The following is a 14,433-nucleotide window of genomic DNA, read 5'->3' as shown; positions in this document are numbered from 1 at the left end:
AGTCTGATGAGTACTGGGCGGGATGTCATTTGTCACCAATTACATCATAAAATGAAATATTAATTACATCTCAACTGATGTCCAAGAGGTGACATTTGTAAAACTACATTCCATGCACTAATTGGAACAATTCAGTAATGAATGTGCCATGTGGGGAAAGTAGCACATTTTTCCAGGTAGAGAATATTGCACTTCCTGAGTGGGAAATGGGCATATCCCTGCATTACTGTATAGTGAGGGGAGAGCAAGTGAACTGTGTGCAATGACTGAGAAAGAAATGCTGATTTATTGAACTAAAGGCTTGATTATGTGTCCCTAATTTCAGTTTTAGAGGCATAATTTAGAACCATACAGTGTGTTTTATGGACTTCATAGCATAATAGAAATACTCATTGTGTTCTGTGGGTTTATGATATTTTGAAACAAGGGACAGTTTTGGTTGTTTTAAATAAACACATGAATGCACGTGGACACACGCAAATCTGGCAACCCTTCTAAGACACATACTATCAGCAGGAGGAACCCTATCAAGTTGTGAGAGCTGGAGCACAGTATCTTCTGAGTGAGATGCAGAATGTTGATAGTGATTGACTAAGCACTTGTGATGGATTTATCACATCATAAAAACTTGTAGTGCTGAATATTACAAAAGATTTTGGGCTGTGAGTAAAAACAGTAGGACAGTCTCCTGCATAGTTGTGGGAGCAAATAACTTCATTGTTTTTAAACAGAGCTTGGTGTATTTCTGAGGAGTATTATATGATACTTAGTTATTTACTCATTACATGAGGCTCATCACTTGGTAGCTCATGGTTGACCTAAAGAAAGAACAAGATTGAATATAGCGCCGGTCCATCCATGAGGCCAGCTGAGGTGGTCGCCTCAGGCAATGGGTTGGCAGAAGGAGCCCATCTCCCTCCACCCACTTACTTCCGCTGCTTTTTCTCCCACTTTCTGGATTGGAAAAGGAAGAGGAAGTGTGGAAGAAAGAGGAGTGGAAGGAGCAGAACCTGGCACATTCCCAGGTAAGGGCATCGGGGGCATCAGGAGGTCTTGGACCAGCCTAACTTCTTGACCTATACGCACTCTATTTGTGTTTATCTACTCAGGTTGTGAGAGTAAGGATTTGAAAAATGTAGGCTTGATAAAAGTTCCTTTCATCCTAATGGGAATGTGGGAGTGGGACAGTCAGCTTTTAGTTTTTGTTCTAGGAAGGCAAAGAGAGAAAATGATGTGGGACAATATAGTTTCAGGAGAACAGGACAGGAAAAAGTCATGAAATGCCCAGGAAGTGAGTATGGGGAGAATGTCCCAAATCCAGTAAGTTCTCAGAATCCATTAAAGTTCATCTCTCCCACTTAGGCTAGCATCAAGAGATGTCATTTGCAGCTGCACTTGGGCACTGAACCCCACAGGGTGTGAGATCCTTAATCCATGCCCCCTCCTTCCCCTTCTGACACACCCCAGGAAACGTGCCAGACTATTATGACCACAAACCAGCAGTGAGATAATGCCTCTTATCTGCCAGAGCAACTTTTAATGTGGTTCTCTTGATTAGTGTTTAGAAACCAAGCAAACAATTGATTTAAAATAATTGGTAAATTATGATTAAATAAAAATGTTTATACAAAGGAGTTTGTCGTTGATATGATAAAATAAATATTTGCAGAAGGAACTTATCCTTGGCCCAGAGCCTGGTCCATGAGCTCTATGAGATTGACCGTGGTCTCATTTTAATAAAGACCAGAAGGCTTTCCAAGAAGACATAATGCCCCCCTCCACTTAACCACCCAGTGTTAAAGTATCAAAGCCCTTGTGGGACATCCGTCAGCTCACTGTGACATAGCTTCACGTTGAATAATCCTGTCATCTATGCTTCTCATGCCCTCCTGCAGGCTCAGACTAGACAACAAGTGAAGGTGGGAGGATGGTTTCGTGCCAGGGTTGCAAAGAAACACAAATAGAAGCATTCAGTCCTGCTCAGCCATTATTCCCAGAGGGCAGAGATGAAACTGGTACGGCTTATTGTCTCAAGAACATGCAGTCCCTGCGCATATCTCTGGTGAACATTCAAAAAGGTTAAAATTGCTTCGATCAGCTATCTGGACTGGGGGTTACAGTCACTCCCGCATTATGTCCCTGTTTCCTTCCAAATGCTGATTGGTGGGTTTTAACCTGCGTTCACTGCTTGCATCTCTACCAGGACATGCGATGCAGTGTGCTCCCTTTCCCGTTACTATAAAATTATTGCAAAGAAATGCTGCCCTGAAATTTCTTGACTTGCAATAATAAAACTATAGTGATTTCAAATATTAGGTAACATAAGGTTCCAGCAATTTCAGACTATGAACCACTATGGTTAAAAAAATGCAAAAACCCCTCAAAAATCAACAAGTGCTAAGGGGGTTTGTTACTCTGGAACAAATTATTCACAAGCAGCTTTACATTCTAACCAGTGTGAAGGGCCAAACTGCACATTACTTTTAATGTATTATAAGGCATGCTTAAAATTTGCAACTCTTTTTCTCTTTTTTTTAATAAAGAGTAACTGGGGGAAGGGCAATCTGGATCAGAGATCTTGGGAGGGCTAACCTTTTCTCCCCTGTTCTCTTTCCTCACCAAAAATCTCCCCAGCCATGATTTGGTAAAGTAGCCAGTAGTAGCTTGTGGGAAGCAAGGGTTCCCCCCTCATTCCTTGCATGCTGCAACTTCAGTCTGGCTTCCTCACCCCAGCTGCTTTTGTAAAAGAAAATAAGATGCCAGTCCTAAACATGCCTCTTAATTAATGCATTTAGGTCCTGCAAAGTCTGGCCCTTAGAGCTGTGCTGTATCAGAAGCTGTTTGATACCATTCTCATCTCCCCTATGAGTGTTCTCTTTCTTCTTCAGTGCTCCGAGCAATTGGATCTCCTCCCTGGCAGAATGATTCTGAACGCATTAACTGGAAACATGTTTTCTGTGGAGATTATTTCTTAGCAGATAGGTTGTGCCTGAACCTAGCAACGATTCCACTGCTTTCTTTATGCTGGTTTAGATCTCCTTATGTATTAATATTTAATTACTGATAGTCTGTAAACGTCTCTAATCTATTTGCATTCAGTGGCTGAAACTAAAATTGTACAGATTAAAGCACGTTTGTAGATTGTCATGCATCTGGTTATTTGTGGTGAGCAAGTATCACCTCAAACAACCAAGGAGGGAAGCCTTTGTAAATTGAAACAAGTGGTTTTTTGTTGCAAGCTTTTAACTTCTGTGTATTTAGTTGTTAAGACCAAATTAATTGATACTGTTTTCTTAATTTGCTGAGCATTCCAGTTGCAAGATTGGGCTTCTTTGGTGAAGAATGTATGGGTCCTAGACCATGATCACTTCTGAATGTATCACATTCTTAACTTCTACCCTGCCTTTCCTCGGAGATAAAAGATGCAAACTCATATTGGGTCCTACGTTGCTGATACACACCCCATTGGCCAAAAGGAATTCAGCCTGCAGAACTGATGTTTGGCTCAGTTCTCTAGCTGGCTCTGGAGTCTGGCTGCTAAAGAGCAGATAACATATCACAGGCACTATACACCAGAGAGTTTTGTGGAAAAGGGAGGATGCTTTGCCTGGGGAGAAATAATAGTTTTTAGATAGATGAAGGTGGTATGATAGGCATCATTTTTTGATGATGGATACATTCATTTCTTTCATTCTACTTTGGTACCATTCTGAATGTCCCATAGCTGGTAATTATTTTATTTAAAGAGCTCATTTAACACAGTGTGTAGTTTGTCCCTAAGAATATGAAAAACTATAGTCTGCTCCGAAGAAGCCATCAGTGATGCATCATTATATCCAATTACCACATTTAGAACCCTACTCAAAAGTAAGTCTCACTATAGTCAATGGGACTTACTCCCCATTGGGGCTTACTCCCAGGTAAGTGTGGATAGGATTTCCTTATGGCCCATTCCTATGAAGACCTTGTGCTACCAGGCAGTGCAAAGTCCTCTATGGCTGTCACAATCTTCAACATGCATTCAAGCAGCAAGTGGCTGTGGTTGTGCACTAGCAGCTTGTTGTTGACCACTGGTGCCAGTAAGTCAGTGTAGTGCAGAAGTTCTCAAACTGGGGTGTCACTGTGCCCCAGCCTGAGAACCTCTGCCTCTACCACTTTAAGGGGCAGGGGGGATTTAGCCACATGATCCCCAGGTTCACCTGCTGTCAGAGAGGCCAGGGGCTGTTCTTTACTTACATGAGGAAGCAGCAAGGTCCTGGGAGATGTGGGGAACTTCGCGGATGTCCTGCAGGGCTCCCCAGCTCATGGAGAATGAAAATAGAACGATCGAGACCCTCTTCCGGTTTCGCAGTCGTAAAATGGAAGTGGGTTGCAATAATTCTATTTTCATTTTTTGTGACTTGGGAAGCTTTGCAGAGGCAACTGCAGGGCTCTCTGCACCTCCAGGATGCTGCTGTTTCCTTATGTAAGTGAAGAACAGTCCCTGACCCTCCCAACAGTGGCGCAATGCTAGAGATCACGCAGCTAAATTCCACCCTCCTCCGCCAGAACTTACCTCAGAAGTTTTACTTCCAAGGAGTTTGAGAACCCCTGATGTGGGGGGTGGGTGGGGGGGAGATGGTGGTGGGCGGAACAGGGGAAGGGTGAGGAGGGGTCAGATCTTTCCCAAGCTCTTCACCTATGTACCTTTTGTTAACTTTCTGAAATTTCACTAGCTTTTTGTGTAATAGGGGAGGGGAAAGTGATGCCTACAATGCCTTGTAAAAATCAATGGAGGAGGCTTCTACACCAGTGTTTCTCAAACTGTGGGTTGCGACCCACTAAGTGGGTCACGAGCCAATTTAAGGTGGGTCCCCATTCATTTCAATATTTTATTGTTAATTTATTAGACTTGATGCTACCATGGGATGTGACTGCATTTGGGGAAATGTTACAGACCTGTACTTTTAACAAGCTACTATGTATATTCTTTTAACAGTGATAGTAAATGGGACTTACTTCTAGGTAAGTGCAACCTAGGATCGTTAAAAATGTTCCTGCTTGATTATGTCACTTTCTGTCATGACATAACTTCCGGTGGGTCCTGACAGTTTCTCATTCTAAAAAGTGGGTCCCGGTGCTAAATGTGTGAGAACCACTGTTCTACATAAATTTGTGACTTACAGAGCACCAAGCAGCTAACCTGAAAACTGCTTCCATTGCGTATCTCCTCTGCTCTTGCTATACGCTTGTACTACGCTAGCAGACTTCCCCTTTCTTTTGGTGAAGCTCAAACAAACATGGGTACATGTAAGATCAGCAGAGAGAGTAGAATAGGCAGTAGTTTCAGGAAAGCACGGTGCTTCTATGTGTTAAGAAGGCAATTCCAGCATCCCCAAATCCTGCGCTGTGATGTGGAAGTGGAAATCAGGGGAAAGAGAGAGAGAAATGTTGTTCTGGAAACAGCATGTGAACTTGCTTTTTCCCTCCGTTGTATCTTTGTTGTGTGTTCCAGTGAGTTCTCATGAGGACATTCCAGATAAGCCCACCAGCGTTACATTGGCCTGGGGATTAAGATGCATACAATGATCTTTAAAGTGGGATGGAATTTGTGGTAGCAAAGCCAGCCTGCCCCACCCTGCACTCAGCGCACATTTTGCATCCCTTCCTTGATAAACACAACAGATTGTCATTTTTTTTTTACAATTAAATATTTATGCTAAGCAGAAAACATTTTGCATGATCTTTTAAACAGCCATGTCATCTTGCTCTTTTCATTCTCTAATCTTTCAGTTCTGAATCAGAAGTGAAGATTTTTAGCCTATTTACTAAGAAGTAAATATTATGATGAAAACATCAGACAGCTTAGTAGTGATTTTGGGAGAGTGGAGGAACATTTTCTGGTAGTGCTGTCAATTGCAAAACATCCCACCGGCTGCCAATGTACGAAGGGATTTTGTTCTTGTACGCCTAAATCATTGGATGCGTCAAGTCATAATACATGGAATAAACGGTGAGTATTTAGTTCAAGGACCTCAGCATTACTTCAACAGTGTAGCAGCTGCTGCTACCTGTATCCTTTATGCCCAACAGCATCAGAAGCTCCAAGTCATGCGGGCCAAGCATACAAACATGAAGCTTCCAGTTCTTTCCATGGCAGCCCTACTCCATTTCCTGGACACCCTCAGACCCTGAGCGCCTGATATTATAGCCCAGTGGTTTTCAAACTCTCAGGGAGAGTTTGAACTGCAGTAAGTTCTTGCTGGAGCGGGAGGGAGACAGCAACTTGATGCCCAGGATCGTGTCACACAAAGCGAGGATTGGCAGGGCTCCCCGCAGCTTAAAAAGTGAAAGTAGAGCGATCACGCTCCACTTCCGCAAAACTGGAAGTGGAGCGTGATCGCTGCGCTTTCACTTTTCAAGACCTGGGGAACCCTGCAGACCCTTGTGCAGGGCTCCCCACACCCCAGGAAGGCTGCTGCAGGGACTGGTGAGTGCATCCCAGTCCCTACAACCCCCTTAGCGATGCGATCCTTGGGATCGTGTTGCTGCCTTCCTCTCGCCCCCGCCCCTTAAGGGGAAAGTGGCCAGGGAAAGGGCTCACAGGCTGGGGCATTGCGATGCCCCAGTTTGAAAAGCCCTGCCAAAGCCTCTCAGGAAAGACACACATTGCAGTGGTTTCCTTGCTTCTTTAAGGGTGCAATCCTAACCAACTTTCCAGCACTGACCTAGCTGCAATGCAGCTCCAAATTAAGGTAACAAACATGCCCTTACCTTGAGGAGGCCTCCTTGACTGTCTCCCCGCTGCAGAATGCAGTGCATGCCACATTGGCACAGCTATGTCAGTGCTGGAAAGTTGGTTAGGTTTGTGCCCTAAGTAACAGTGTAAAGACACCAAATCCTTGCGCCTGACTCATGAGAACCTGTTTGGTGTAGGGCAGCGGACTCCAAGGTAAAGACTGCTATAAACCGGTAAAGCCATCCTCAGCACGAATGGAGCTTACCATTCCACCCCAGGGCCTCTCTTTAGCACCACAGATTGCCCCTAACCTTCATGCCAGCCAGCCGTGCATGTCTAGGCACAAAACCAGCTGGGGCGAGAGACCCCGGAAGCGACTGATGAGCACAAAGGTCGGTGTTGATCTGCAACATGAACAGGAGGCTTTTCCATAGAATTGTAAGCACCATTCACGAGGGGGAGGATTTCGGAGGGTTCTGCATCCAACCTGTGGACCACAATCTGGAGAACCCTAGAGTAGGAGTTAGAGTTGAGCTTGAATCAGGAAGACCTAGGTTCAAATCCATACAGTAAATCAGGAAGCTTACTGGGTGACCTCAAGCCAGTTACTATCCCTTAGCCCTGTGGTTTCCAAACTGTGCACTACAGTGCCTCAGAATGCCTTGGTGAACTCACAGTGGTTCCAGATTTCCTGGGTGCCATCTTGGGCAGCTGAGATCACACAAAATCTCACAAGATTTCATGCGATCTGAGGGGAGTGCTGATAACCTTTGCATCCTCCCCTGGCACCTCCGCAAGAGAGTGCTGTGAAAGAATTTTGTGATGCTAAGTACACCATGATCAGGGTAAATTTAGGAATTGCTGTTCAATGAAAGAAGCTCACGTGAAAAAACCCACACAAGAATTGACCATAGAAAAAGATTAATTTGATGCCTTCCTTGAGAGCTTGCAGACTATGACTGGGCCCTTATCAGTGTGATGCCCTCTTTCCTCTTTTGTCAGTAAGTTTGATGGCATTAATATGACATTAAAGAAGGATTGAGTGTTATATATATATATATAAAAAAGAAGTTGCAAATATAAGATAGTGAATAAAGCCCACAGAAACTTTGCCCAAATGATTTAGGATTAGGGTGGGCGGATTCAGTGGGTTAGGGTAAGGTTTAGGGTTAGGATTAGGTCATTGTTTCCCAAAACTCTACAGGGAAGTTGGGCACCTAGTAAGTGTTTGCAGAGGAGGGGTGAAGGCAGCAATGAGGTTACCAGGATCACATCATTGCCAGGAATGAAAGGGGTTTTTTTGTACTTACCAGGGGCAGCACAGGAATCCTGGGGTGGTGTGGGGAGCCTGTGGACACCTCCACAGGACTCTCCAAGCTTCCGAATTTCTAAAAACAGCGATTGTGACTTCTAGTTTGCGATCTTGAAACTGTAAGTGGGTCGTGATCATTATTTATAGACATTCTGAGGCTTGGGGAGCCCTGTAGAGGCAGCACTGTGATCACTGAGGAACCATTGCTGCCATCACTGCCATAAGGGGGAATGCCCTGCTTTCAGTTCCCCTGGTGGGTCATGACCCACCAGTTTGGGAACCACTGGGTTAGGGCATTTTTTTCATAGAAACCTTGTTATTCACTGTTACATTTGCATCTTGTTTTTTTTATTGTTTATATATAACACTTGGTGTTGTCTGTCATTTTAATGATATCCAACTTACTGAGGAAAGAAGACCTCACACTGGAGGTAAATGACAATGGCCCAGTCATAGTCTGCAAGCACTCAAGGATCAAGTCAATCTTGCTGAAGCTGAGCAGATTTTGACCTGACCAATGCCTGGATCAGGAGTCTGCCTTGGAATTCTGTTTATGTGCCTTGAAATCTGTGATGGAAGAAAGGTAGGATATACACATATCTTTTTACATTTACAATAAAAAGCTCTGTAGATAAAAATCCAAGTTAGATATTGTCAGAAAAGGACTTGAATCACGCTAGCTAATCACTTTTGAATAAAGTAGAACTTCAGAGAGCAGAAATCAGTGGCTTCAGGTCTCTTTGAATGTGTTTTATTTGAATCCTAGAGATACAAACTGACTGATCAACTAGCTGTATTGTCACTTCAGAGACAGTTTGTCCTGGTTTGTATGTGACTGGATTGTCAGCCTCTGGTGGCTCACAGCTATATGCGACTGTCTCGATTGAAAAACTTGTGCTCCAGTGTCCAAAAACATTTCAATTCAGAATGCTCGGGGTGCTATTGCAAATAAGGCTAGGCATGGGAGTTATTTTAAATGGTCAGTTGGCGCACTTGGAGATTTTTCAGGAGGGATGTGGGTGACAGGGCACTTTGAGAGGCAAGGAGGGAGAACATTGCGATGTTCGTACTTTCAGGACTTGGGGGAAAAAAAAACTTCTGTTCTTAGTGTTCGAGTTGCACGGCAAATTTGAATCCGCACAATGGCTCTGTGATTTCATGAGTTTCTGATAATTAGTTGAAGTCTTTGTGATTTTATGTGGGTTTATTCGTCGGTGATTTGTTGATATCACTAAAGTATAATGGAAAGTAACAGCCTTAACAAGAGCCGCTATGCTAAATAGAAGTTCCACTGATGTCACTGACTTAAATGCTGTCCTGAGGATATGCGTTCTTAAAATCCACTTGCAGGGAACTGTGCAGCAGCTGAGCCCTTCGTTCTCCTTGAATTCCTGCTTGCTGCTGCTCAGTAAACTGGAAAGAGTTAAGTAGGAGAGTCTGTTGATATTTCGAAGCAGCTCTGAACCCCTGCAGTCAGAGGGAGGGAGCCTCATGATTGGCCAAGTTCCTGTTGGTAGTAATAGCGGATCAGATATCAAACTTCTGTCTTTCCTAAAGACCCTTTAGGGATAGTCTGCTCCCTGCTAGACTATGACATCAGTCAGGACACCCGGTGATGTTGCTGATAGTAAACTCTGAGAAAGTAGGGGAGGGTGGTGGATCGAAAGGAGGGGTCTGCTAGCTAAAAGTTAATTAGCCCAACAAATTGCAAGGGCATGCAGTAGGTTTTTGTGGAGGATCAGTGCTGGATGGGACCAAACTTTTCCTAAGTCACACTTCTGCTGCTTTCTGCAATCACCTAAACTCCAAGGCGGGTAGATGAATTGTGATTCATTGGCTGTGTTCAGCTTTGCTTCTTGGAGCCCGTTAATGTTTTAAGTTGAGGGGCTTTCTGGCACTGGGAATTATCACAAGGCATCACCATGACACTTCTGGGGTCTGAGCATTCTATGCTGATTCGGAGCAAATTCAGATCAGGTAGGGCTAACACACCGAGAATTTCTTCTAAAACTTTCTTCTGTTGCAAGCCTCGAACGGAGGCTGTTTCTCATTAAACAGCATGCAAGAGAAATAACCAGGGAGTCGTAAAGCTGTCATGGGTTTGCTCTCACGAAGGCTACTCTGCAAATGAACAAATGCATTTTCCTTTCTGTCTGCTCCCTCTTTTTCTGTCCTTTCACTACTTGCAATTTATGTCTGTGGTCTAGCATTTTTTTTTTTTCCTAATCAATTTAATTCTGAGCTTTCCTCGCCTTGGCTTTTTTTAATGTGTATGTAGATACAAAGATTTGGATCAGAAATCCATAAGGGCTTTTGTGACAGACAGTATCCCTCCTCCCATCTGTATAAGTCAGGTGCAGTACTGTATATGCCGGCCTTGATGCTTTACTCCAGCATGCAGGCAGCCAGTTTTGTTCTTTTAGGGTTGTGACTAATTGGACAAACATGAATTTGCAGAAAGGCATCATTTTTTTTAGAAGTACAAATAACAAATGGAACATGCAAAATATTTAAAATGACATCACCAGAGAAATAAAGCTAGAGCCAAACGACTGATTGCCATTTTCTGAAGCTTTGCAACAAAAAAACATGTACCAGATCTTCAGACTGGGTTGAAGCCCCCATGAGGGGCTTCTTCTTTGAGGACCTTCCGTGTGAATAAAGGTGAGTGACAGTGAACAAGGACAGGGCAGAATCACTTTGAACTTAGTCCCAGTGTTTTGTCACCATTACTTAAACATAGTATAAGGGAGAGGAGGGTTTGTCTGCGTGCCTTTATACTTGCTGGCATTAGTTTTGGTTATAGCAGCTATTATTTTTAAGGAAGTTGTGCTCTTGCCGTCCCAGAATGTCTCTGTTCTCCATTCAGCCAATGAATGTAGAGCATAATCACATTCAGCATTCTGATGCTGCAGTTTTCCCTTATCTTTTGCCCATTCCAGAATGTCACCCACTCAACATGGGGAGGAGTGGTAGTCGCGTTTGATCTCTAGTACACCACAGAGAACAAGAAAGATCAGAAACTTATCATACTGATTCTAAGGCACTTGCGTATTTTCGGGACGTTTGAGACAACTGGGTGGTCAACTGCAGTGTTTGCTTAGAAAATATAAAATTGGCAGCTAGTTGAAAACTCCAGAGTTGTATGTACAAGTGCAAGGGGCTTTGTCTGGCTGGGGTTCTATACAGTTTGGGTTCAGTGCTTTGCTGTGGTTTCTGTATCACTGTGATCTTGCATTTCATGAGAATAAGTCATTCCTCAGAATCCTTTGGTATATTATGTTAATGGTACAGCACCATTCACTGGAAAGAAGAGGGCTCGCTCTCTGAGCCAGTAATTCCATAGCAATACTGCCACCTTCCTGAAGCAAGGAGGACACAGTGGTGGTGGCTCTGGACCACTGCATTCTTTTACAGTGAGCCAATATTGTTTTTAAAACTCATTTCTGTGTTATTTTTAAAGGCGGGGGTGTCGGGGGTAGGGAGATTACGGAGCTGAGGGTAGGATCGCCGAACATATTTTTCAAATGATTCTATTCTAAAAGTAAACTTTATGACTCTTCGAGTCACATACATTTTGTTCCTTTTGGTGTTTCTAAAGGAGTCAGTTATGGGGGCATTCTTCCAATCATGGATCTCTTTCCCACAATTTAATTACCACCTCCTTGTCTTGGGGCAATGATATATAGGGTGCCAGTGTGACTGTGCCCATATTATTTTGGTGCCAGTGTTATGGAAACCTTTTTCTATATGGTGAAAGAAGTTTTTAAAAGAGTGCCCATGAGCGCACTCCATCAGAACATTAATACATCACTTACCATGGGATGTAGGAATAGCTGGGAATTGTTAAAATTCTATGAACAACCCACAGACATGGGGGAAAGGGTAGAGGTGTTGGGTGGTCACATTGCCTATTGAGCGGGATAAAATGGGCAGTGATGGTGTACCTACTGTAGCAAGGACAAAGTGACAAAGGGGCTAACCTCAGAAGTACCTTTGCTCCAAAATCACAATTGCACAGAACGGGGATCACATACTATCTGTTGGGAATGGGGACATTGGTTGTTGTGGGAACAGACCACAGATCCCTCTTGTTCAGTCTTGTACCTCTCCAGACAGGATGTGTAAGCAGAACATGGTTGCTTGTCCCATGCAGCGCATGGCACAAAAGTGGTAGCCAAGATACATGTACTTGTTTGTGAAGAAGTGAGTTATGCTGCAGGATTGGAAAAAGAAAGTTTTCTCCATTTTTTTTTTTTTTGAAGTGGTTAAAGATCAATCTTAACAAGTGATGTAGCCAACATAAGGGTGGGTACCTGCTGCTCCTGGGATGTCGTCATCCCACCCACCCAGCTTCCAGCTGATAACAACCTATGCTGCTCACTGCTGAAAACCTTGTGGTTGTAACATGGTGAAGAGCAAAAAAAAAAAAAAAATCAGATGAGAAGAATTTTAGTGGCCTATTGCTCTTTTGGGGGGAAAACGGTTTCTGTAAGGAAGAGCATTTGGCTGTGTGAGCCTCCACTTGCAGTCTGACATATGGGAGCCCAGACACTGCTTTACCATTTCAGTGAGAACTAGGTTGGTGTGAAACAGAGATGCTGGGCAGAATCCAACCAGTTTTAATTAAGTGTATACTTCATTCTCCATTGAAATCAGCTGAACTTGAAAGCATTTAACTTTGGTTGGTTCATGCCTACTGTCTTCAAATATTTTTCCCCCTGACCCAATCTGACCTACATTTAGATAATGCCATTGAACAGCCATGTAGTTTTCCATTTGGGTAATATGGTAGAAGAGTTGGTAGGTGGCATTTTCTCAATTACTATCATACTGGAAACTTACTGCAGCTCACTGTGCTGTACATACCCTTGCATATTCATTCTAAGCATATCTGACCTCCTGCTTTCCTACTTCCATCTCCTCTGATCACTATAAGTAACCAGTGTATAAAGGGTGCAGAGACCCTGCTGGACCTCCTCCTAGGCAGAGTCAGGGGCAGTACCTTTGAGGAAAGGAGACATAGTTCCATATGCGAGAATCTGCTTTGCATGTAGAGCAGGGGTGCTCAATAGGTGGATCGCGATCTACCAGTAGATCGCGAGGCAAAATGAGTAGATCGCGGAGTGCCGACCCCACCCCCCTTCAGGTGCCTCTGGGAGGAAACGCCGGGAGTAAGGCCCATTGTACTCAATGGGGCTTACTCCCAGGTAAGTGTGGCTAGGATTGCAACCTCACAGCCTAATCCTAGGCATGTCTACTCAGGAGTAAGTCCTGTTATACTCAGTGGGGCTCAAGGTACACCAACATACATTGTACACATAAATGTTATCTGTTATGATGGCGCAAACATTGTAAAAAAAACTCTGGTAGATCTCCGGGCCTTGCTGGGTTTCAGAGTAGCTCTCGAGCCAAAAAAGTGTGAGCACCCCTGATGTAGAGGATGTTCAGTCTCCCAAGTAGGGCTGAAAAAGCTCCGGTCTACAACCCTGGAGAGTCTCTACCAGTCAGCCAGCCAGAGAATACTGAGCTGAACGGACCATTCAGTGGTCTCATTCAATAGAAGGCAACTTTAGGTGTTCACCTTCCTAGTTATAATAGTGAAATGGCAGGAGATACAGTGTAACAGAATATTTATGCAAAAGCAGCGCACTGGAAACAGAGAACTCTTCAAGTGACAAAGGAAAAAAAAATAATTGAAGTGGCCTCATTTTAGGCACCAGTGTAAATGTGATCCCACACGCATTTACTTGAAAAAAAATTCCACTGTGTTTAATGGAGCTACTTCTTAGGAAAGCGTACATAGGATTGCAGGCCTAAAGAAGCCCAGATAATTATCATTACTAGCATTAATCAAGCAGGTGGCCAAAAATTATCTACTCTAATACACAAAATGTAGTGTGTCCTTTGTGCTATAGGCTCTTTCTAATACAAACAGAGATGATATATACAGGGACCTCAAGTCTTTCTCAGCAGTTCTTTCATGAGGCCTTTTTATTGCATTCCTGCCCCTGGTGAACAACTCTCAGCATGTGACTCCATTCTGGAGAATAGTCCAGAAACTATGAACCTGGCTGCCAGCTTACATGTTCTGATCACCTTTCGATTCAGTTACAATAATGCACTGTACCCGGGGTATGTCCTAACAATTCAGAAACCTCGACTGGCTGAGAAGGCAGCAGCTCAGTGTTTGCCAGGAGGTGTTGCAGGACTCACATAACCAGTTCTAGGTTTTACAGAGCAGACCACATTCAAGGTATGTTTTAACCTCTAAAGCTTGAATCAGACAGGGTCTGGGATATTTAAGGAAGCACCTTCTCTAGCATACCTTCTTCGTGGAGTTACGTTCCAACAGAGAGATGTTGTGAGGAGATATGTCTGGTTGTCTTCTACCAGGCATGGA

General features: G+C 43.7%; 1 protein-coding gene across 12 annotated transcripts in view; it reads left to right on the top strand.

The window, feature by feature from the left end:
* Positions 1-14,433, top strand: part of MYOCD (myocardin) — a 179,229-nt gene that overhangs the window by 129,902 nt on the left and 34,894 nt on the right. For 2 of the 12 annotated variants that reach the window (XM_066614688.1, XM_066614685.1), the window contains exon 1: positions 9,589-10,007. The exons of 8 other annotated variants lie outside the window; for them this stretch is intronic. In XM_066614688.1, coding sequence (XP_066470785.1) covers positions 9,953-10,007 — 55 coding nt within the window. In that variant the 5' untranslated portion in view covers positions 9,589-9,952. Of the gene's footprint in view, positions 1-9,588; positions 10,008-10,029; positions 10,695-14,433 lie in introns of those variants that run through there. 2 more of the 12 variants (XM_066614693.1, XM_066614690.1) reach the window with 1 other exon arrangement.

Source organism: Tiliqua scincoides, chromosome 2 (genome assembly GCF_035046505.1).
Source record: "Tiliqua scincoides isolate rTilSci1 chromosome 2, rTilSci1.hap2, whole genome shotgun sequence".
In the NCBI taxonomy this organism is placed as follows: domain Eukaryota; kingdom Metazoa; phylum Chordata; class Lepidosauria; order Squamata; family Scincidae; genus Tiliqua; species Tiliqua scincoides.
The sequence above is the reverse complement of the archived record's forward strand: the minus strand, read 5'-3'. Positions and strand labels throughout refer to the sequence as shown.